Raw genomic sequence first — 26,075 nt, forward strand, 5'->3', positions numbered from 1 at the left:
GAAAAAGATCCATCCACAATACAGTCTTCCTGCTGATCTAAGACTTCTTGGAAATTATTCAAAGTGTTCAAGTTTCCTGACAACATTCAGAACAAGAAGACCCATAACACTTTGCCAAACCAATACAACGACTTTAGAGTATCAAGCTTAGGTCTCTGTGGGGATTTCCTTCAATTGTTGCTGTGTTCCCACTTCTCTCTTGCTCTCAGACTGAAAACACTGCAAACCCTCAACAGCTGAGCAGCTGCTGAAACCTCTGCAGTTCATTTTCTGGAAAAGTGTTCATGTGAATCATTATTATATTTTTTCTACATTAGGGATTCACATATTTCCTGAGGCTCAGGACTTTTTACAGTGAAGTCTTGATGTTGATACAGACATGTTACAGAGTTGTCCAGCAGGTGGCAATAAAGTCCTTAAACTGAAACCACAACCGTTACCCTCTGAACATTCTGAATGACCTAAAATTACCTTTACTTACTTTTCAAAATGAATGGAAAACGCTTAATTTGCATTAACTCTAATGCTTCTATTTTGCATTTTATCATGAGAGAAACAGTTTTGTTTGTGTGTGTTATTCAGAGGAAATTAGAATCAATTATTTAAGTTATCAAGACAAATCTCTCTAACTCATGGCTAAATTTGAACTCCATCAGTGGTGGAATCTATTATAGTCCCATGCTTTTTAAATTAATTTTACTAGGCATTCAGTTAGTCAAAAGTGGACTGTCAAGTTGCTGAGGAACCTCAAAGACCTTTGGAAAGTGTAGGTCAATGTTCAACAAATAATGCTGATGGACAGACTGGATGTGATGTTGGTATTTTGCTAAATTGATTACCTTGAATATTTTGTGCTGTTTTTCAATATTAAATATAAGTGAACATAGATCACATGTGGGGCTCCACAAGGCTTCATTCTTGAATCACTTGTATTCATTATCTACAAAGTTCAGAATCTTGAGTGTTGTAACATCTCTTACCATACTTATGCTGGTGACACACAACTTTAGTCTGTCATAATCACAAACAATTACAGCCACTGTGTAAGTGTTTCTGTTATGTCCTTAAAAGAATGGGCCTACATTTTCTGCAGTCTAATGCAGAAAAGAAAGAAGTCTTTGATATGCGTAATAAAAAATGCAAACTTTGAGATCTGAATTCAAGTTTCACTCAAGGTAAAATTACATAGCAATCCAGAAACCATAATGAACTTTAGACCTTAGGCCTAAATCTGCATGGACACACATATTCTAATGTCAGTAAGTTAACTCATTACTAAAAACAAAGACAATTTTAGGGTTCTGGTTAAAACAGGACAGCAGAAAAAGTGGATCATACTCTTCTTCTCTTTAGGTTAGATTATTATAATGGTGTCTGACATGTTTGCAAAGTGTTCCCAAGACCAGAACTAAACAAGAGGAGGCAGTATTTAGTTTCTTGACTCCTCAGCTTTGAAATCAACAGCACAGAAACCTGAGATATCTAGAAACTTTTTATCTGGGCAGGAAATAAACTTTGTATACTGCCACTTTGCGGTAAAGGAAGACAATGTCAACTATCCTGCTGCAAATGCAACCAGTTTAAGAACTCATGTGTTCCTGTCTCAATCAGCCATGCTGGTTAGGTAGTGGGATTATGCAATAGCTTAAAATTTTAGTAGGAGATGTAAGCAATATATGTTATGGACAATGTGCATTTGTTTTAGTGATTGAGGAAACTATTATAGTTTATGTCTTGTGTGTCTATTTTGGAAAATAAAATCTATTTTATTCTAAAAGCTTATTCTAACCCTAAACCTGTTAAGTTATTTATTCTTGCTGCATTCTTCAAGTTTATTAGTTCCCTTTCTCCTTTGGCCTAAGACCCATTTTTGTTATTATTTACCCAGTTGCTTGTTCCCCTTATGATTAGTTGTTCTTTCCCAGCCTTGCTCTTTAGTATAGCTCTTCATGTCCCTGCTTTGTCTAGTTAGTGTTTCTTTTGGATTTAGTTTTGTCTTTTATGTTTGGGGTTTTATTTATATAGGTTTTCTCTGGTCTGTTTTGCATTAGTTTAGTTTTCCCCTCCTGTCTCTGCATTTTCTAGCTCCGGTTCCCATAGTAACATATTCCCTCAGTTCCCTGCAGTCTGGTCCACACCTGTTTCATGTTGCCTCTGATTACCTGCCTCCCTGTCTCATTGGTCCATACTCCACTTCCCTCAGCTTATAAGCTCTCTAGTTTTCATTGTTCCTCGCTGGTTCCTCATGTTATTTTACCTCGCTATCCTTGTGGTTTAGTTTCTGTTTGCCTCCTGAATATACGCTTTGGACCACCTGCTTGAACTTTGTACACTGCTTACCTGCCTGTAAGTCTGTTTACCTTCACATTAAATACTTCATCTACTCACCATCCAACCTGCTTGCCATGTTCTGCATTCTGGTCCTGCCACAAACCTACAATCATGACAAAACCTTAATAAAGAACTCAAATTTAATTTTCACTGTTTTGTGTATTAAGTTTTTCTTTAAATAATATTGAATTGCTTTGTGTACAAATGATACTATACGAATAAATGACCAATACCTTTATTTTACTTAAGTTGCAAAATTCAAAAAGTGGAACTCAAAAATATCATTACATAAAGGATGATATGTTTCAGGGGTTTATTTCTGTTTATTTTGATGTAAATGATTTAGAGCTGATGAAATCCAAAAATTCAGTTTCTCAGAAAATTTTAACATTTCATGAGAGCAGCTGAAAACAGGGCTTATTAATACAGAACCATCAACCTACTGAAAAATATGTTCATGTACTGTACAATATGTGCACTCAATACTTGGTCAGTGCTCCATTTGTGTGAATTACTGCATCAATGTGGCATGGCATGGAGGCTACAAGCCCGTGGCACTACTAAGGTGTTAAAGAAGCACAAATTACTTTTAACAGCTGCCTTTAGCCAGTCTGCATTATTGGGTCTGGTGTCTCTTATCTTCCTCTTGATATCTTCCTTCTCTACTGCATAGCTTCTCTGTGGGAGCTATTCATGCACATTGATACTATGGTCATTAAAGCAGGTATAGGTAGTTATGGTAGTGTGGGCAGGTGCCAAGCCCTGTTGGAAAATTAAACCAGCTTCTCTGTAAAGCTTTTCAGCAGAGGGAATCATGAAGTGCTCTTGAATTTCCTGGTAATTGGCTGCACTGAATTTGGACTTGAGAAAACACAGTGAACCAACACCAGCAGACGACATAGGTTCCTAAATTCTAACTGTGCAAAGTTACCACTAAACCTGAAGCTATACAGCAGTCCATTCCTGTGTGATGGGTCCTGAAGCTGTAGTCCACGCTTTACTGCACAAACCTCCTCATACCTGCTGTCTCTGTTTGTGTATCTTTTTTTAACACACATTTTCCTTACACTCAACAGTCCATCAATATGCTTGCATACACACTCTGTGTCATGGTGAGTGTTGAGGTAGGATCCAGATGCATAGTGTAGTGGATATGATGAGAAGGATTTAGTGAATAACAAACTTACAGTTTGACCAGGTACAGGTGAACAACATCAACAGGAACAAGACAGGAGGATGAATTCAGGTAGCAGTCAGGGTAACCAACAGGGTGACAACAAGCGGAACCAGTCACAAACAATGAGAACCAGAAGGCTTAATGCCGAGGGAAGTGGAGTATGGACCAATAAACTGGGAGAGGAGATAGTCAGAGAAACATGGAACAACTGGTGACAAGGGTTGCAGGAAGACTGAGGGAGAGTGCCTAACTAACCTGAATGAACAGAAAAGCACCTGCGGGGGCAGAAAGTAAAAAAACACAAAAACCTAACACACAGATTCTGATACTGTGAACAGCCAGCTTCTTTAGTATTAGTGTTTTCATAGTCTCCTTTGTGGAGGGCTACTGGACAACCGTCAGATTAGCATCATAGAATACTGGGGTTTTGTAAGACCAATGTGTAAACAGGAGTGTGAGATCCACATAATGAGTAAAGGCTTTAATAATATCTGAACTAATAACTTACAGAAGAGTAAAACAGGATACAGAGCAAAAGTGATTAGACATGCATGGATTGGGCTGAGCATGATAAACAGTGCTATGGAGACAACGGACATGGAACAAGTAACCAACAGCAGAATCCAGTGGTGAGCAATGAAAACCATAAATACACAGGTAGGGTGGAGAAATTAGGAGAAATGTGGAGCAGCTGATGGCAGGAAGAAAGCAGGGTAAGTAAATGATGCAGGCTAATTAACACAGATGAGTGGGAACAAAGAAGAGTAAAAGAAATATCAAAACACCAGAATGAACCATGAGCCTAATCTAATAAGAATAACTACAATAACTGCGACTGAACAAGGAAGTGCAGAGAAACAGGCAAGAATTCTCCCTGACTATGCATACCATACGTTTGCCAAACATTATGTAAATACATATTTTTTATTCATCTAGTGTAACATTCTAATTTTCTTGGGTTTTTATTTGCTGTTGGCCATATTAATCAAAATTAATATAAATAATAATTAATTATCTTATCATTAAGATGCACCCGTGAAGCTAGTTTGATCGGATCAGTTAATTCAATTCAATTCAAAAATACTTTATTAATCCCAAAGGGAAATTAAATAATATTAAGAGAATCCTCCAGTCCACTGAAAGACCAGAACCCACACCTCACATTTCCGACTCCTCCCAGCATCGTGCCGCTCAGCTTCTTGTGGGTTACAACTTGTAGGCCGCTGCTGAGCCGATGCACGCCACCATGTTTCATTTTCAGGGTTACCATGGGCAACCGGGCAACACAGGCACGCAGGGGCACTTCCTCTGGGGAGTTCACCATGCTCTGCACTGCGACAAGCGGTAAGACGACGTGACAACTGTGGATTCGTCTCATATAGTACTTGTCATCTTGATGCGTGTTAGTGTTTTGCCAGGCGTCTGGGCTTATTTCTGAGCGCTTTCCTGGTAATTATCGCTGTTTATCTGGTGTTTTAGCAACTTCCATGACTCAACGGACTTTAGTGACGCTCTACCATTCAAATGCCTCTGCAGGTGTCTAACTTAGCTATAGTTGTTACTATGGTACAAAATACCTTAATACTGATGTAATTAACTGTCACAAAGTGGCCGAAGTTGAATGTTAAACACCTTTAATTAGGTTAATTCGACATTTTCACGTTCTTTAAAAAAAATATCAGCCGTAATTTATTTCCATTGTCTATACCCTTTTTTTTTTGTAACAGTGAATTGTGCAGTGTTGTTACTTCCCTATTAATATACTGTAGCGTGTAATTCACTTGGTTGTCGTTCTGCAGCTTTATGCCTAAATTTAGCTTTATGTGTGACTTCCTGTCATTTTGTTCCAGCAATATATTAAGTTTGTAATGTATGTGCACATGTCCATTTGGGCAAATTAGCTGATCATATGTAACGTAATATTAACATTGTTATAACTGCAATGATCAGTAGGTTATTTAATATAGCAGCAGTCAAAATAATTGTTGCTTTTCTGTTTTAAACAAAATAAATTAGATCATGTTACACATTTTGTTTTATAAATATATGCTAATATTCTGATATTGTGAAACCGTTTATGTTTGCTCAGATACCTTGAGAATCACATACCGAATATGGCTATTCTTATAGTACTGTATTGCTTCAAATAACCAGCTAGGATAGTTTTGGTAAACTAACTCATAAAAGCTGACTTTAAGACTTTTAAGTAACTAAAGTGCAGTACGATGTTTAAGATATGTGCTAAACTAACAAGTGTCAAACTCTAAGCAGCCTTTTTATCTTTTGCAGTGTTTGCATGGAAGAAGTGCTTCTATTGGATAGTAAACCTGCTTGTACCTGCATGAAACCTCAGATTCAATTGGATCTGCTCCTGCAGTGAAATTAGAAAGAGAGACAGTCAGAGAGAGGGTGGGGCAGAGGGGCTGTCCCACTTGGGACAGCTGTAAGGCATCTCTTGCTCTCAGCATCAGTGAACCACCTTGTGATACAAATGCAACGAGTCGACATGGCGTCTCCAAGGCACTATGGGCGATCTTCTGTGGACATAGCCAATGTGATGCAGAAACTGCAGGGTAAGTGTAACTCTTTGGCTTTGCCGGTATGCGAACAAAACCTCCTCTCCTCCTGCACTACTGCACAGCTATATTGTGCTGAATCAAGGCCTGGCTGTGTGCCCAGCTGAAGTTGGGCACATTTGCAAGGCAGGAGGCTCTCACACACATGCACACATAGACACTACTTGACAAAGTCTAACTACTTTACTCTAGATTCTATTTTAACTCATTATTTCTCAAAAAAGGAATGTATAGTTCTTGAACACTCTGGGTCATTTATAAGGTCACATATTTGGATAAACTGATTCAACGTGAGCATCTCTTTTTTTTTTCACCAGATAATCTTTTTGAATCAATAAGAACAGTTGTGTTTATTCCTGTAATATCATGTGACTAAACTACATAAAGTCAAAATACATTGTTTCTTGTTCTGGATTTCAAACGTAGGAGCTTATTTAGTGAAATTGTATTCAGTCAATGTTGTGAAACTCTCTATCTCTGCAAAACAGGATTCTGACTGATAAGTTAACACAATTTGAGGTATTTTTGCATCCTTTAGTGCTGAGCTTTTTTAGAATTTTAAGTTTCAAAAAGCTCATATTCATTAATACATCCATTAATTAATTAATTCATTCACAGAATGCACTGATAATGCACTGAACAAAACGTGATATCACCTGTGCCCTTGGCAAGCAAAAAGATCGATAGCATTAATCTCGTTTTCTTGGTGACCCTCTTTATTACAAAAACACTAAATAATAAATCTAAACATACATGTATGTCTGAATATGGGATCTTCTGCTTAAATAAATGAGTGTTTTAGGGTGTATAGAATACCTGGAAATATCTGTGTGTGTGTGATAAGTGGTCTTAACTCACCATAACTACTGTTATGAAACATTTGCCTGTGGTTGTACCAGTTTTACCTAGTTCCTGCTGTAGAGAGAGGTAGTATTTCCTGTGTATTCATTGCTAAGGTGATTAACTTGATAATAATATATATTCTTAGCCCAGTCAGGATAAACTGTCTCATTGCTCAGAGCTCCTATCATGTGGGTTGGTCTTTGTGTTTGAATCAGATAGTGACTAATATCTGAATTACTTTTATTTACATATAAAGTTCAAATGACACAATATAAATATTTTTACAAAGTGTTTCAAGTCAGTAGGCAGGTTGAATTTCAAGATACATCTGGAGGACATTATTGTACCAGTAGCTTTAGGTGGCCCATTGATGGCAAGCAGCAAGTTTTTTCTCTGGTAATCAAACAGTTTCCTGTCATTAAAAGCATCCTACAGAGGGGTTTACTGCCGACTCGCTTTGACTTCAGTACTAGTGCATGAATTATTGATTTGAGAAAAGGCTGTATTGGTGAAAATCACTTTAATTAGTAGCCCACATTTTGTGTTTATGAAGATTTGTGCAGAGGCTTCATAAAGTTGTGAACATGCCTCCTGCCTCATGTTTTTGCTGATTTCATTCTCAGCAGCATCAGTCTGGTATTAGGACCATATGGTGATAGAATGACAGGTATCTGTTCATTTTTGGTACACCAGAAGTGTGCCTGATGCCAGGTTTGTCTTTTGCAATGGGTTCTTGTGGGTTTCACAAATGTGTCAAACAGGATATGGGGAAACAGTTAGTGAAGGGTTTGACATATTTCATTTCCCCTGAGACTCAGATCTCAGAGCTGATTATTGCAGTTTTCTTGTATGTTTTCTGATTTTAGCTGGAGGGATTTTTTGCTGATGCTTTTTCACTTTTGGACATTTGTTATGATGCGTCACCATGGCAATGGAGTTGTTTTTTTACAACTGGGAACAGCTGATTAATATTTCTTAAGCTCAAATAATACTTCAACTACAACCCCAAATCCCTGATGAGTTGAAAAGGAAACACAGTGTATGCAGAGCAGGAGCAAAGAGAAAAGAGAGAAGGAGGAAGTTCAAACCATCTCTTCCATCGATCATGATGAGGAATGTGAGATCGTTGGGAAACAATTTTGATGAACAGTATTATGTGTTTCACTGAGACATGGCTGCAGGATCATATCTCAGACTCCAGCGTCTCTTTGTCAGGCTTTCTGACCACACGAGCAGACAGAGATTTAAAGAGGAGCGGTAAACACAAAGGAGGTGGACTGGCAGTACTTCTGAACAACAGATGTGTTGTCTCTGCAGTCTAGATATTGACATGCTAGCAGTTTTAGTTTAACAAGTTTTTGCTATTATTTACCCAGAGAGTTCAACAGTGTTATTTTGACAACAGTTTATGTTCCATCTTTAGCTGTTGTCGACACTGCATGTGATGTCATCAGCTCAGTTGTTGCTAAGCAACAGACACAACACCCCAATGCGTTTGTGGCAATATCGGGCGATTTTAACCATGCTTCACTCTCTGCTACACTTCCAACGTTTCAACAATTGGCAGCTGCTCTACCAGAGAAAACAAAACGTTTGATTTGTTTTATGCAAATGTAAAGGACTCGTACATCTATAAAGCAAGACCTCCTCTATGCAAATCAGATCACAATCTTGTTTTTCTCTGCTCGAAATAAAAGCCCCTTGTTAGGAGGCAACCTGTAATAAAGAGAACTGAGAGAAGATGGTCACAGGAAGCTGAAGAAGCCCTGCAAGGCTGCTTTGAGGCTACAGACTGGGACGCACTGTGCCAACCACATGGAGAAGACATCAATGTCATGACTGAGTATGTGAGTGACTGTATTCTTCTGTGTGTATAACACCATCCCCACCAGAACAGTGAGATGCTTCCCCAGTAACAAACCCTGGATCACCAGTGACCTGAAGGAACTGCTTAACAAGAAAAAAATAGCCTTGACAGGGTAAGAGCACAGTTTTGCTCAAAATATTGAAATGCACACAACATTATGGGTGACATACCAGAGTTCAAAAGAGGACAAATTGTTGGTGCACGTCTTGCTGGCGCATCTGTGATCAAGACAGCAAGTCTTTGTGATGTATCAAGAGCCACGGTATCCAGGGTAATGTCAGCATACCACCAAGAAGGACGAACCACATCCAACAGGATTAACTGTGGACGCAAGAGGAAGCTGTCTGAAAGGGATGTGCGGGTGCTAACCCAGATTGTATCCAAAAAACATAAAACCACGGCTGCCAAAATCACGGCAGAATTAAATGTGCACCTCAACTCTCCTGTTTCCACCAGAACTGTCCGTCGGGAGCTCCACAGGGTCAATATACACGGCCGGGCTGCTATAGCCAAACCTTTGGTCACTCATGCCAATGCCAAACGTCGGTTTCAATGGTGCAAGGAGCGCAAATCTTGGGCTGTGGACAATGTGAAACATGTATTGTTCTCTGATGAGTCCACCTTTACTGTTTTCCCCACATCTGGGAGAGTTACGGTGTGGAGAAGCCCCAAAGAAGCGTACCACCCAGACTGTTGATGCCCAGAGTGAAGCATGGGGGTGGATTAGTGATGGTTTGGGCAGCCATATCATGGCATTCCCTTGGCCCAATACTTGTACTAGATGGGCGCGTCACTGCCAAGGACTACCGAACCATTCTTGAGGACCATGTGCATCCAATGGTTCAAACATTGTATCCTGAAGGCGTTGCTGTGTATCAACATGACAATGCACCAATACACACAGCAAGACTGGTGAAAGAATGGTTTGATGAACATGAAAGTGAAGTTGAACATCTCCCATGGCCTGCACAGTCACCAGATCTAAATATTATTGAGCCACTTTGGGGTGTTTTGGAGGAGCGAGTCAGGAAACGTTTTCCTCCACCAGTATCACGTAGTGACCTGACCACTATCCTGCAAGAAGAATGGCTTTAAATCCCTCTGACCACTGTGCAGGACTTGTATATGTCATTCCCAAGACGAATTGACGCCGTATTGGCCGCAAAAGGAGGCCCTACACCATACTAATAAATTATTGTGGTCTAAAACCAGGTGTTTCAGTTTCATTGTCCAACCCTTGTAGTTTGCTGCATGTGAAAGAGACAATAGGTTGTCTGGGCTACTACTTGTATACAGTATTAATAGAATGACAACCTCAGGCTTATTTTTAACGTGCATAAAAAGCCATCAAATACTGTATTTATTATTGTCCAAGTGTTCTATTTAGAGTGGTAGAGTAGTAGTTCTCTAGAAAAACACTCTATTGAGAGCTGAGAAGGCTGTGCTTATCCAACGATAATGGATGTGCTTTAACATGACGCTTTGCAAAGGGAATCCCTGTGTGGGTGTGTCTTCTTTGTCGTCACAATAACATGAGCTGGGAGAGAGGCAGGAGAGGCAGAGCAGGTGGTACATGTCTTCTAGCCGCCTCTAAATTAATTATTAAAAAATTAGTTGCACCACCATGTACTTTTTGTAGCAGTCTTTGTTCTGTCTCCGAAATCTATGGAACACCCACATGCCCAAAATCTGAGTTATTAAGATACTGCTACGTCAGTACATGTTTCAGTGTCATAGAGGTTTAGACATGTGTTATTGTTGAATATGGCTAACACACACACACACACACACACACACACACACACACACACACACACACACACACACAGAGGCAAATGCACGCACACACAAAAAAGCTTAAATAGGGATAATGCAGCCATGGCTGTGACATCACTCCCCCTTCACACCCTGATTGGTTGAGCCAGCCTCCTGGCTGAGCTCTCTGCAACCTCAAATCGTATGATGATACAGCGAGGCAGTGCAGCGAGGGCTGTGCACATCCACACAGCCATGCCTCCTCTGGATGGGAAAAACACAGGAGGAAGGAAGGATGGGATTGTAGATCACCCATTCTATTAGGGTTTTTGCTTTGCCATCTGTTGTGTGTGAGTGTGTGAGTGAGAGGGAGAGTGTGTTTGTGTGTGTGTATGTGCATGTATGACTGTGTGAGAGGGTCAGGGAGGAGGGGACATTTTCATCACAGCCTCCAGCAGTTCTCTCGCTTTCACCGGGGAAACCAGGCAGCCAGATCTGTTTTGCTTCCTGCTGGATAAAGAGGGCGAAAGGACATCTGTGTTTTTTCATGTCGCTTTTTTCCACTGTGGATCTTATTTTTTCCGCTGACACACATATTTGCACTGTGGAACTCATGAGACACAAAGGACGAGAGCTGGAGAGTGGGTTGTAGAATGGCTCACTATAAAGATGTTTCTGTTAGAAAGACTTCTTTAAATCTGGTGACAGGATTCTTCCAGTATCTGCGTGGTAAGTAGCACAGCAGCAACCTGGATTTTGTATCTAGGACACTAAAAAGGAAATAAAACACATTAGTGGCTTGTTGGTGTATTCCTGGTGTATGAACCTGATGCTCACACACAATATTATGTGTGTGCTGCATCTGATTTTTTGTTTGTGCTAAGCATGTGGGCATCTGTAAATGTATGCTATGCTTCACTGGTCATCCCCTGTGCATCAGCAATGAAGCATTAGCCTGTAGGTCAAGGATGTCTTTGCTCCCTGTATAGTGCTCACATTACTTCCTTAAACACGTGATCACTGTCTATATATTTCTGGTATGGATGTTTAAAAATGGCCACTCTAAGCAGTGCAGCAATAGCCAACCGGCATGCACGACACAGTCCTCAACCCGACAAAAGCACCACAAAAGCAAAGAAATGTGTTTCTTTGTTAGAAATAATGCATAATACATGAGGCGTTGTGATTGAATGCATTAAAATGCCAGAAGGAGGCCGGGGGTGACCTGAACAATCACGTTATTTCTGATCACAGAGAGGGGTTTGAATGATTTAGAGAAATCTTCTCTCAACTCCTTATTAGAGCACTTGTCATGAGCATCTGTTGTACTATTACCGTCAAGCTTTTGTATATCATAGTGAATACAGATGACTGTGGCTTGGTGTATTTGTACCATATATGGTGCAGTATTACTCTAATACTACTGGAGTACTAAAATCAGTAAAATATTAATGCTGGAGTTTTGATAAAGCAATATTAACTATCTTTAAAAGATTATACATGACAACAACTGTAGTAAAGGACTGCGACCCTGAACAGACAACCAGAGCTGCAATGGTATAGTTAACATCAAAGGTATCCTCAAGGGACAGAGTCTTGCAATTTTTAGATATGTCTTGACTTCAACACACGGCGATCAAATAATTAGGTCATTAGAAGGAGAAGTAAGGATGGACAATTACCATATCGTTTATTATTCTCTGGAAAAGATTTATTGTCAAGAATTGTGATTTATTTAGATAATGATAAACTCTGATTGACAATGTTTACAAAACCCAAAAACTGACAGTAAGGTTAGGATTATTAGTATTTTTATTTGAAGTTTTTTTAACTGTTCATTCCATGAGAGCATCAATTCATATATTCAAAAATAGGATTTGATTTAATTATTTTGTGCGGTTGATAGCTAGTAAGTTTTATTATTTAAGCAGTATTTGTGTTTTTGGATGTCTAACTGTAGGCTGTCATTGATTTATGGCCGAAAAAGTGATGAATTTTGAAATAGTTTTTTTGTTACTTTTATCATTATCACACTAAAAATTGCAAGCTTTCTGGGTACAATTTTAAGGCGTGTGACTCAGCACTTTGTTACAGTAACACATTGTAAAGTTGAAGGACACAGGACCTCAAGTACTGGAGTTTGGGATTCCTGGTTTAGATCAAAGTAAATTCTTAACTTAGAATGGCCCAGTCAAAGTTCAGACTTATATCCACTTGAGAATCTGTGGTAAGACTTATTAATTAATGCTTTCCAGCCAATCTGACTGAGCTTTAGCTCTTTTGAAAAGAAGATTGGGAAGCATTTTTACCCTGCTGATGTGCAAAGCTTATAAAGACATTAGGGCTACAGAATATCAGAAAACATGTTATATGCGCTGTATTTGAAATCAGTTTAAATCATAATCTGTATAATTAAATCTATTCATAAAGTCACAAGAATCTGCTTTTGCTGGCGTGTTTTTTTCAAAAGTAACTTGTTCCTCCCTAGAGAGTCGTGTTGGATCGTTCATCTTATTATCTTATGAGGCTTCCATGTATTTATTTGAACTTCATGTCTTCCACTTTTTAGATGAGCAAGAAGCGGTGCAGAAGAGAACCTTCACAAAATGGATCAATTCTCATTTAGCAAAGGTAAGTGTGACTGTTGCAGCAGTCTCTTATCTGAACATGAAGACACAGTATACATTGCAGAAATTCACCAGCGTCAACTAACACAGAAACATAAGACCAAACTTTTGAATTATATCGAAACCTGTGCTCTTCTACCCTATTCTAGTCAGAAACCAGTTAGATGTTTACTTATAACCTTCTCTGTCATCAGCGGTGTTTTCGGCTTTCAACCTATAACACTTGTTAAAATAATTGAAGACAACAAATTGGCCTGCAGCAAAATGACTGCTTTTAACACAGTGCACAGTCCCTTAGATTATTCAGTTAAGTGTAAATGACAGCGTCATTTACCCTTTATTCCCTAACACTTTAATTCAAATCAGGCTTAATGGAAGTCAATGTGTTTGCAATTAAAAGTTGGTGAGGAGGGAACATTTAAAACTGAATTGAATTGAATTGAATTTACCAAAAACAATATTCCTTTTGTGTGATAAGAATTACTGAAGGGTTTTGGCATAACATGACAAAGCCCATTTGTTCAGTTTCAAATTGACAAAAGCTTGCCTACATCTAGTGGAGTGTGTTTGTGTGGACATGTGGGTATTTATTGGAATTATTCAGAGAGTTGTGTGTGCTGTATGTATCTGTACTGGAGTGCTCCTGCTGTGTGTGAGTGGGTAGGTATTTGCAGTACTGTTTATGTATCCATACACGTTGTGTGTATCTGGGTGTGAGTGTTTGTGGCATGCATTGGCAGGGACAGTAATGTGGTGTGCAGATGGAGAACCAGAGGGTGAGGACAGTTCCCTGTAGGCAGTCGTCTGCTTCTGAATTTCATGCTTTTAAATTAACAGACACTCAGTTTACAACTATAACACATGCTCACATGTTGTATTATAACACATTTTGTCTCAAAACTAACAAAATCTGAATTAGATTAAAGGCAGTATTATGCTGCTGGAGTGTTATTATGATAAACAGTGTGAAATCTGGTGAATTATTTTTTAAATCATTAGCTGATAGTGTTTAACACTGCACAGATGACAAACTGCTAGAGAGTAAAACTCAAACACTGTGACATAGTTTAGGTTTGAGATCTGGCAAACAGATTTGGTTTACTTAGACTGTTTGTTGAGCCCGATCAGCCCACAATAGTTTAAGCTTGGTTTCACAACTTTATATGAATCTAAATTATGTGGCGAGCCAGTGCTGGGACACTCTGCTGATCCATTCTATTTATTCATGCCCTGCGTTTAAGCTAACTGTGCATACTAATAGGGGCAATGTAATACAAGCCAATTCATCAGCGGTTTTACAGTTAGATTCATACAGCAAATGTCTCTCTGAGTTTCTGCCTGACAGAATCTTAATAGTGACTGTTGTTGTGTAAATTTCAATGTTAATAATGATGAAAGTAGAGTTTCTGTACGCAGGTATTAAACATTTTTTTATAACAGAAAATGTGCTTTATCTGAGTTGACACTTCCTATAGCTGCCACACCTTCCTTTTAGCCTTTGTGTTCACTTCCTCTGATATTCTATAACCAAGCACTTTTCCAGGGAATTTCACTGTTTTTCCAAAGAAAGGTTTTATGTGACTGAGAAAAGTTTCCAGGGTGGGCATTCACAGTTAACATTACAACTGCAAAGTTAATTTGTTCTGACGAACCAACACAAAGGAGAACATAATTTTGAAGATAAAGAAAAATTATATATGGTTCTAAAATGTGTGATGTGCATTTGTATTTAGTCCCCAAAGCAGAAAACACTGCACACCACCCTGAAAACACCCTCATGGTGAAATATGGCAATGGCAGTATCATTCTTCTTTTCATATCAAAGGAAGAATAACCAAACTTAAAGTAATTGAATGATTATGGCAGTTATTATTTTAATTATTTTAAGTTTACTGGTTAAAATCTGTTAGCCTTTAATAAGAGCAATACTCTCTAAAAACTGAAGTCTGCACTTCCTTTAATTGCATTTTTTCACTAACATAGCCAGATTCTGTCAATATATTTGAATATACGCTCTCTGTGCTATTCACAGCATTGATGGCCGGGTCTAAATGTTGTGTTTCCAAATTAAAATACAGAACTTCAATTATGTAATTTAGAGTTTACAGAAAATATGACGAACAGAAGAGTATAAAATGGGAAATAACTGGAACAAAATGTTGAGGATACTCAACCAGTAAGAAATGCATAGCACCCTCCCACTATAAAGCTCCACCTTTAGTTCAGGGACATCCAAAAAGTCCTGCCTCTCTACCAAGACTGTTTGTAGAGTAGATTTTTACTTTTTGATGTTTTGGCCCTGGTTGCTGCAGTGGAAATGCAGTGGAAGGAAAAAAGTAAGTAGATCCATGCCGAACCACGCTGAGTAGGGTCAGCCGTCATTCAAAAACATTCTCTTTTGACGTGAGCCTCACTAAATCTCATCAAGATCTGGTTCACCACCCTGGGGTGTAGTTTCCAATCTCTATAAAGTTGGCTGCCCCTAGATAAGACCTGTTATCTTGGGGCAGCCAACTTTGTCTACTACCTGGGGTGTAGTTTCCAATCTCTATAAAGTTGGCTGCCCCTAGATAACAGGTCTGCACTGTAATTCAGGACTCTTGCTCTATAAGTTGCATTCAGAGACTGCAGGTTCAAACTGCTCCGAACTATCGGTTTGTGTGCCAGCTTGTATAAGCGGAGGAAAGTCAGTCCCCGTTGCCTTTGGATGTAGACCACCACTGTGAAGTTGTCTGTTTCACCAAAGCATTACTTCCTTTGAGCCAAGGGAGAAAATGTTTTAGGGCTAGACAAACAGCTGTCAGCTGTAAACAGTTTGTGTGAGTTAAGCACTTTCAAGCCCCCCGTTTTACATTTATGGCTCTCCCATTGTGAGTAGCACCCCAGCCTATCAGAGAGACATCTATGATGACCACTTATTGGGCAGAGATGGTGATGTTCCAAAATGGCTCTTAATCCTCACCACCCTTTCTTTGGAACCAGGAAATACATTGAGTAAAACCTGTATTGGGTTTCTGAAGGAGGGATAACTCTTATTGCTCCCTTTTCCTTCTAAGTCGAAATTTCTTCCAGCCAGATAAGCAGACAAGCAGTGAAGCTAGACTGCAAGTGGTCAGTCTTAAAAGGGAGGGATGTGGACATGGATGACAGTGACGACTTTGGATGAAGGTGGCTTACAACCAGCGGCTCCTGGCATCTGGCATAAGCTGTGAGCCTCCATTTCTTCACAATCCAGCAGAGAACTTCCTGCGATGGGGGGTTTCTCTGTGTAAGGCTTGTCTTTCCACGTCACCCCAATTTCATTCAGGAGCTCCAAAAAAACAGGCAGCACATGCTTTGCAGTCTTCATAGCCTGGTAGCTTTTTCCCTTCAAACCAAGATTTTAAGACCACCACAATGAGAACCCAGCCAAGGAATGCTCAGCCTCACGGTCACATGCTGGCTGTCTTCTTCAACTGCAGGAGGCTTTGCAGTCTTGTAGCAGCTAACATGGACGATGGATTCTTACTCTTTATCATCCGATAGCATGAGCTTAGAGTCCTCCCTTTCCCATCCTTGTCCCCAGAATTGATGAGGCCATCACATACTTTGTCTGAAGCAATGGGAATGTTGGGAGCATTAGGTGGGGGTTTGCATCTGCCTGGCTCTGGCCAGTAATAGCAAGTGGTCCCTCCGACCCACACACAATTGGGCCAAAAAAAGCTAACCTAGCTGGCTAACCTAGCTGATTAATCTAGCGGGCTATCCTGCGACAAAGCTGCTTATAGTGGAAAGCCTCACAGAGGAAACACTCGTGTGTGGATTTCTGATTACTGCTTTCCTTGCCCAACCTTTTAGTTCAGGTCAGGAGCCATTACTTGGTAGATTTGCAGTTGTGCCATACTCTTTCCATTTTTGGACAATGAACTGAACAGTACTCCATGAGATGTCTGAAGTATAGTGTATCTTTTAGAAGCTAACGCTGTTTCAAACTTCTCCACAATCTTTGACCTGTCTGGGGTACTTCTTTGTCTTCATGATGCTGTTTGTTCTCTGATGTTCTCTCAGAAACCTGTGAGACCTTTTCAGAAGATCTATATTTTTTTACAGTTTATGTTATAGAAAGGTGGACGGAGGGCAGTTGGTTGCACTGAATTTTATCCAAGAGTATTAGGGTAAAGATGAGTGAATACAAATTAATGCCTGTTTACAGATTTATACTTTTTAAAAAGTGTGAATACTTTTGCAAGGCACCATATTTAGCAGGATTACATAACAACAGTCAGCCAGATGGTTTTACCTCTGCAGAGCTGTTGCTTTGGATACATTTGCATGGTACTGTATGTGCAAATATTACTTCAAAGTGTGATTATTCCATTCCAAACCCTTTGTAAAGTGCCTTGAGATGACATGTGTTGTGAATTGGCGCTATATAAATAAAACTGAATTGAATTGATTATCTCAAGAAACATGCAGCTTGTTGTAAAGGACTTCAGACTGCTTTGCCCCAAATAGGCGGCCAATTGCTATTCTGTGACAGAGTGTGCTGACTTGTGAAATGGCCTGAATATTGTGCCAAAAAAGTATTCCCACGAGCAGTTTTCCGTTTAATTAAACCTTGGCTTTGCAGAATAAACATTTGTTTTGTCTGGGACAATGGATTATTATTTGATTTATCTTGGAGATTGTGTGACACTGAATATATGTAAATAAGATGATATCCTGAGACTATGTCCTGTTAGTGTCATAGCCTCAGGACTGGGCAGCAACCCATTGCTGAGGATAAAGCACCATCTTTTCAGCTGCAGGGAGGCTCACTGGTTGCTGCTAACAAGTCTGTTTCTCACCAACAGCATTTGGTTCCTCCTCAACTCTGGTAACGGGCTAGAATACTAATCTTTCATCACCGTATAGACTTAACAGGCATTTCTTTTCAGCTCTTAACGTTAATATATTTCTAAACATGCCAAATGTCTACTGTTATGTTTTGTTCTTTCTTCTCTCTGCCAGCATAAGCCACCTCTAGAGGTAAACGACCTTTTTGAGGACATCAAAGATGGTGTGAAGCTCTTGGCGCTGTTGGAAGTCTTGTCCGGCCAAAGACTGGTAAACAGAGATTATTTTTCTGGTGTAGAATTTAATCATAAATGTTTTGGATATGTTGGACTGTTTCTTGACTGTATGTCTACGTGTTTATTTATAGTGGCAAAAACAATCCTGTCTGTTGTGAAATATCCATGTCAAGTAATTGGTCTGAAAATCAAAGTCATTACATCTTTATATTACAATAAGCTGGCACACAAAGTCAATAAAAGTGGGTTTTCTTTCATACAACTTTGGTTTATACTGTTAAGAGTAGAGGAAGAGTTACAGACTGATAATAATTTCCACATAGCTTTAAAACTATAATTCTATAGCTGTTAGTGAGGACTGCATACAGTCATCAGTTATTTGTGTTACCAAAGTTACCAAAACAAAATGATTTGTATCTTTTATTACCTGTTAGAGCTCAAAAGAAATAAACTGTGCACCTTTGCTGATTCTGTTCAGCCTTCCTGTTATCTGCTGAACGTCAAGCTCTCTCTCACAGGTTGAATAAACTGCAGACATGGCTCACCAGGTTGCAGAAAATATGATTTCATTTAACATTTTTTTAGATCTCTGTGATTCCTGTCTTTATTTATAATACATTACTAATCTGACAATAACTAACTTTGAGTCTGCTTCCCTCGGCCACACCAAAGAGTGTTGTATTGCTGGTAGTGCTTAGTATGATGTGTTCGCTGATTGGAAAAAGATCGTACTTTTGAGTTTCCAAATGACAGCTCACCGGTCAGATCCAATCAAGCTGAAATTCTGACATTTCTGGTCACCAGCAGGTTTTTCGATGAATATGAAACATTCAAGTATGATGTCTCCAGCTATACCTAAAATGTATGCAACAATTCAGATTTGATTGTTTTTCGTAGGCCTACATATTAGGACAGTTTAGGACAAAATTACCTATTGAATCACTTTACAGAAACAATTTTATTCTGATTTTCTCTGCTGTGAGAAGCTCTTACCACAGGTTTTTCTGATCTTACTGACAGAAAAACACACACCCACAGAAAAACATAAGCGGACGCTAACAGTTTGTCCCAAAGTATTAGGTGTTCAGACTTATTATGATCCAGACTCCCTTGTTATCTGTAAAGCTGTGAGAAGGCTTCAGAGTTTTTCATATTTCTCTGTGTACACTTCCTATTGATACACTTCAGAGGCTGTATAAAACAATCATTTTGTTTGTGTCAGGATCAGTTTTTTTTTTTGTTGTTGTTTGATTCTCAACTTCCTTTCTGTAAGCAGAAGTTGGAGACACTATACTTGTCTTTTTGGATGAAGCCACAGTTCTGACTTGTTGAACCAAGCCACAATATCCCGTTTTACTTCCTACACTTGGCATGTTTTGCTACCAAAATGTGATTGTTTTATTTAGGTATTTAAACACGAAGGTCTGCAGGAATTAGCTTACTTTTAGAACTATGTGCAAAAGTAAATCTAGTTTCAGAAAGAATTCTCATCATTTCTAGCTATCCTTTGCTCACAATGATGCATTCATATGAGGTATTTTATGTCAAAATAGACTTGCTAAATCTCCCAGACCAATTCCATTATGTTATGAAGCAATTTGTGCCTATTATATAAAATCCAAAAATAGCTCTATTTAAAGGTATTATCTCTCAGGCGTTATTTGAAAAAATGTCCCTAGCTTTGCAAAATGAAACTGTCTGTATGTTATGTGTTCGAATCATATGACCGAAATAAACTAAACTAAGCTGAACTAAACAACAAGGCTTTCTTTGTTTGCTTATTAATTTCAAATTTCTGTCCTCCTTCAGCCCTGTGAGCAAGGCCGCCAGCTGAAAAGGATACACTGGGTTTCCAACATTGGCACTGCACTCAAATTCCTTGAAGGCAGAAAGGTAACCATGAAATAGTAATAAATGTTCAATGTTTTGCTATCTGTACTTTTGAATAAAATAGAATCTTTTAACCACAAATACTTAGAACATAAATCTGAAAAACAAAGGAAACAAAGCCAGATTCAGCTCATGAAACTCGGGTAGCAGCAATAAATGCCCAGCAGTAATTTATGTTCATTCCTAAATTCCAGACAAGTTTTTTACTCACAAAATAATAATGTGGTCATTCTCTTTTGTATAACTAAAAATGTACTAATAAATGCTTTTAACATCTTTTCATCCATTCTTTCAACTCTAAAGATTTAACTGTTTTCCAGTTTCTTGAAGAAATTCTGGCACCTCTTATAAATCCATACAATCACAATTTTATACATTGTATTTGGGGTTATTCAATACCATGACCATAGTTTTTAATTCAGCGTCGACTCAGGACTTCAACAACTTTGACCCAAAATGACCTCAGTCATATTCATACATTTCTTAGTCATCCAGTGTGAATTATATGACAAGGGAAAAATATTTATTGTTGCTTAGCATTTAAAATAAAGATTTTAAAATTGGTAACACCATTCCTAATTCTTCTTTGTCGTGTTTTTAATGATTTAGGTGGGGAAACAGTAAATCTGAAACACAATTCTGGTTTTTGGAGATAGTAATATGTGAAATAAAACATTTTGAATGGATTCAGAAACATATAAACCCACAAACATTTGAAGAATGCTTCTATTAATGCGTCATGTCCGAAACACAACACTAATGTCCATTTATTGCATACAGGTACATTATAAATATGTTGGGTTTTTTTCTGTGCCCTTGCCATTTTATTGCGCAGCCCTTCGTCTTTTATTTGCTTATCAAAGTTATTATTTAGGGACCATTTATTTTGGGCTGAAGACATGGTTAATGGACAAGCACCAGCAATGATCCTAAATTATATTGTACTTGTTATATAGGCATTGAGACTCAACAGATGACCCCCACGTTTGCTGCAGGCCAGCAGAAGATGGCTGGTCACAGGTGTCTCCAACATAATTTTAATGTTGTCTCAGTCCTGGTTTGATCAGGCTTCATCACTGACCTCAGTCTCTCTAGATACTTCATGCAAAAGTGTTTAATTTTGGCCTGTTCAAATTGTCATGTTTTGTAGTAATCCTAATCCTTGTTACTCATTCATTCATTTGCTCTTGTTTATAATTCCGGGATCTGAAAAGTATTAGTCAAACTGTAGCCTTTATTTTACAGTTTACCACAATCTGTCTTGCCTATATTAATTTATTGTCCAGTGTTTTTCTGTTAAAATGCTCCTCTTGAGGCGATCATGGCTAACTGGGTATGCATCAATCAGAATTTGTGGTAGAGTTCTCATGTCAAGCGTTTCTTAAGCTTTGACGTGCCAACGAGTTATGAAATTAGCCATGAAAACATTATTTACAGCCTTTGTGCCGTGAGCAGTCATTAAAACAAGGACAAAAGGAATACAGACTTTAGCATCTTATATTAGCAATTAGTGTGGCTAGCGTCACTAAAACAGTAATCTCTGTATTTCTTTTCTAGAAAATGTGGATCCTTTCCTTAACTCTTAGATTTCCAAAAGGCTCGAGGCATTCTAAATCCAGCATGTTTAATAATATATATAAGTTAAAATCTCCAAAGGACAAAACTGCAACTTTGCAGTACTTCATTCAGCCTTCCTGTTATCTGCTGAAAGTCTCACTCTCGCTTACGGTCGTGCAGCTTTAATGAATTGCTGTCTCAACATGTCACAGAAAGTACAGGTTCCTTTTAAACAGCCTTCTGCACCTTTTCTGCTTCCTCTGATTTTATTGTTTTTATTTTAGTGATGTGGAAAATAACCATTTTTCAGTCTTCTGAAGAGCTTACATGTTGCGGAGGACAACACTGAAGACTGTTTTGTCAGTGGTATGGTAGCCCTTAGAAGTGCCCTCCAATTAAAATGATGGTTAAAGAGACATTTTAGGAAAATCATGAAGACTTCCTTGATCACCGGTCAGTTACTTTTAAGAGCAAAGTGTACCGGAGTCAAATTCCTTGTTTGTATGTACGAACTTGGCAATAAAGCTGATTCTGATTCTGATTCTGATTGAGTGATTTAAGAGAGCTACAGAAAACTGAACAGATGCAGAGGATACAAATTAGAGCTAGGCAATTCTCCTGTTTTCCTGTTGTTCTTTTTTTGATACCTTAAAATAAAACAATTTGAGCGGTCCTTGCTTTTACAAGAACAATATCACAACTGGATATCTTACTAAAATAAACATTGGCAAGTTTTTCCCAGACTGAATAAGAGCTCATGAGAAAGCAAAATGTTCAGTTGTATATTTGTAGTGAGCATATAGTGTCTCTTTCTGCAAAACATTCACTATGTTCATAGAGGCATGACAGAATTTCTTTATTATGTGACCCATCCCTAAATCTCCTGCCCTACTTTCAAATGGGTCCCCGGAGGACTGAGACTGATATTGTTGTGATCTCTCTCTCATCATGTTTGCTTTCAGTCTGTGTATCGAGGATCACCGGTCAGTTGCTTTTAAACACCTTGTGCTATTATATGCAGTGCTGTATGCATTCTTTTTCATGAAATGCATGATATATAGTATGCCAAACCTGGACAGGGCTGTTCTATTGACACATTCAGTCAGTACCTATTTCTAATAGTCTGCATTTTTATGCATTTTGAGTAGAACATCTCTGATGTGTGCTCTATGCTCCAATTTAACTGCTCAGGTGTAGAAATGTGAATCCAGCAAGTTGTTGCAGTTCTGCATAGTAATGTTTGCAAATACAGTAGTGCATCTGCTTCTCTTTCAGTTACTTTGTTTTTTTTTATATGGTTGTTTTGTCTCCCTTGCTTCTGTCTCTTACAACAACAGTACTTATCTGCATCAAAGGCTTGACTTTGATGACTTGCATTGTTGGTTTTGGACTGTATGAAAATCAAGTAAAATCACGTGTGAGACACGACGGGTTTCTCTCAAATGATTTGAAAATCAATGATAATCTAGGACAATTTATTTCTTTGGTTTCAGATCAAACTTGTCAACATTCATGCCACTGACATCGCAGATGGACGACCATCAATTGTTCTTGGGTTGATATGGACCATCATCCTCTACTTTCAGGTAATACTATATTTGACTCCCACCAAAACAGAACGTTTTATTATTAGATTATCAGTAATTTCAGACAGAATCTTTTATCATGAAATATTTATTATTTAAAATCAGTGGTCTGTTGTCATGTAGTGTACCAACTACCGGTACCAATTTAGCACACTGATAGCCCAACAGGACCAGTAAAAGAATATCAAGCAATTTTGGAAGTTTCCAAATGGTTGATATTATTACAGCATTACAGCATGATGGAATTTACTATCAGAATTTAATAATATTGTTCTTGCACACTATGGCAAGGTAAAATCGTTTTCTGTTTTTTAAATCGCACATTGCAGTTTAGTATTTATGTTTGATAAAAATAAATTTGTTACATTTTTCTTAAAAGTGTCACTGTGTCCGGACTGTAGAATATGAGACAGATTATCTGTAAAAAATCAAGCTCCTCTGGCTCCTGCCAGTGGTCCTGCAGCCATTTGCAAAAATACACCGCTCCCGGTAAGAAACAACCAATCAGAGCCAGGAGGAATGTCTTAGCAGTGTCCATAATGCTCATGTATGCGCTGCTCACACCCCTCCCTTGCGCTCACGATTGCTGGTGTGCCGCAGCTCTGATAATGGTGCTGTGCTAATGATTTGAGGACCAAGCTTGTAGTCAAAGTATGGGCAGGCCATAGTCAGTATGAAGCATATCGTTGATGTTTCGTCCCTACCAGTGAATGTGCCCCGTTCATCGGTGGCCCTGCTTACTAGCCTGCACGTTTACGGCAGGCTCTACTGTGGGGAAGGAGCTGTGGAGGGAGGACTGTATAGCACAGCAGCGGCAGAAGGACCTGTAAGGTGTGCTTGTTCAAACTTTCAGGCTTAATCCACAGTTTTCTCACAACTCCCTACTGCAGTTTTAAGATAGGATTCCTCAAACTTGTATAGCAAGATCTCAGTAAGAGCTAGAATTTCCAATTACAACCTTAGTGACATGACTTTTAGAACAGCAGCAGAACCGAACAAAAGGGGGAAAAAAGCATCTTCATCCATTGGCTCTGCATGATTGGATGAAGGATGTGGTTTAACTAGGTGCTGTATTTTACTAAGAAGTTTAACTTTTCAAATGTTGAGTTGAATGAGGTCACGATACTTAGTGGGAAAGTTGGAGGTTTTTTTCACCATCACTGACCTGAAAGCATAAAATGGCTGCCTTGCATATAAGTTAGTAATAGCTGTAGTAAAAATAGTTTATTTGCTATTCTTATAATTTGTGTCTCATGAAATCTTTAACAATCACAGAACTATATGTAATGATGCTCGAAAGTATATAATGAAGATAAACTGTAATCAGCTTGTATCACCTATTAGAATGATCACTGAGCACAGGTAAATGCAGAGCAGCACTAGAAGCCACCAGCACCTGTTTGTGGTTCGCTGTTGTCATATATTTTCTCCATGACATTTTTCTTTATAGAAGTTTCATAAACCAACTATATCCAAGTACCACTAAAGGCATCCCACCAGTAGTATTTGTACCACAGCTTGAGACCTGTTGGCTCTAAGACTATTGGCACACAGCTCACTGTGATATCAGTAGACAGCTAGAAATATTACTGGTTGTTTGCATCCCCGCTTAAATTGCTTATATTTGTTTCTCAACAAGATTGAAGAGTTAACCAGCAACCTGCCAGCTCTACAGGCATTATCCAACAGCAACTCGTCTGTGGACAGTACAGCCAGCTGTGAAACAGGAAGCCCTCCCATGAAGAGGAAAGTCGTTAAATTTCAGGGCAATGCTAAGAAGGCTTTGCTCAGATGGGTGCAGTGCACAGCTGCCCAGTATGTACTACTTTTGAGATTTCCAGTTTATTTACCAAAGGTCTTTATGTTCATTCACACTGTAAAAGTCATGAAAAATAGAATGGGCTCATCATTGTGCTTTTCAGGCATTTTGGAATTGAGGTGAAGGACTTTGGGCCCAGCTGGCGTGATGGCATTGCATTCCAAGCAGTAGTTCATGCAATCAGGCCCGACCTGGTGGATATGGAAGTGGTGCGGCGGAGAAACAACAGGGAGAATTTAGAGGAGGCTTTTTCACTTGCAGAAAATGAGCTGGGCATTCCTCGCCTGCTGGATCCAGAAGGTCTCCTTGTTCTTCTTCTTTTTTTGCTTTTGCATTAAGGTTTGCAGTGTTGCTAACTATTCCAAACAGGAAACACTGGTCAGCAGCGTTTTAGACCTAGAGAGGTATCAATAATAAGGTTTTTCAATTTTAAGCTGTACACATTAGTGTTCTTGATCAAATGTTTGCTGAAAATGCTGATGTCATCTTTCAGTGGATTAAATTCACCATTGCTTAGACTATTAGTCAAGGGAAGTAAAGAAGTCTGCAGTGACTTTGCAGTCCCCGGCTTCACTTCCAGATAAGATTGAAAATGCTTTAATACATGAATATATGTGGTTACAGGAGCTGGGCTCTGATTTGTAATATCAGGCCAGTGGTGTGGATAAAAGTAGATGTGTATAATTAGCTGGCAGTCTCACTAGATTTAATCTCGTGAGGAAATTGTTGGAGGCATGGATTTTATTCTGTTTTTCACGTAATTTCATTTTCAAGATTTATTCAAGCAGTGATTAAAACATTTGTTTTCCTTTGTAGATGTGGATGTTGACAAGCCAGATGAAAAATCCATCATGACTTATGTGGCTCAGTTTCTCAAGCACTACCCAAACCCCCAACACTCTGAGGGTGATGGACAGCAGGATGAGGTACTTTAAGTTTATTATTTTCTCAGCTTAGTACATGCAGTACAACGTACATTGTTAAATTCCAGGACAT

General features: G+C 38.8%; 1 protein-coding gene across 2 annotated transcripts in view; it reads left to right on the forward strand.

Moving 5' to 3' along the window:
* Positions 1-5,803: 5,803 nt before the first annotated feature.
* Positions 5,804-26,075, forward strand: part of syne1b (spectrin repeat containing, nuclear envelope 1b) — a 138,930-nt gene continuing 118,658 nt past the window's right edge. For both annotated transcript variants that reach the window (XM_047345974.1, XM_047345975.1), the window contains exons 1-8: positions 5,804-6,081; positions 13,119-13,180; positions 18,166-18,261; positions 20,037-20,120; positions 23,168-23,260; positions 24,900-25,075; positions 25,183-25,379; positions 25,896-26,005. In XM_047345974.1, coding sequence (XP_047201930.1) covers positions 6,000-6,081; positions 13,119-13,180; positions 18,166-18,261; positions 20,037-20,120; positions 23,168-23,260; positions 24,900-25,075; positions 25,183-25,379; positions 25,896-26,005 — 900 coding nt within the window. In that variant the 5' untranslated portion in view covers positions 5,804-5,999. The remainder of the gene's footprint in view (positions 6,082-13,118; positions 13,181-18,165; positions 18,262-20,036; positions 20,121-23,167; positions 23,261-24,899; positions 25,076-25,182; positions 25,380-25,895; positions 26,006-26,075) is intronic.

The sequence above is a fragment of the Girardinichthys multiradiatus genome, chromosome 19, assembly GCF_021462225.1.
Source record: "Girardinichthys multiradiatus isolate DD_20200921_A chromosome 19, DD_fGirMul_XY1, whole genome shotgun sequence".
Lineage (NCBI taxonomy): Eukaryota > Metazoa > Chordata > Actinopteri > Cyprinodontiformes > Goodeidae > Girardinichthys > Girardinichthys multiradiatus.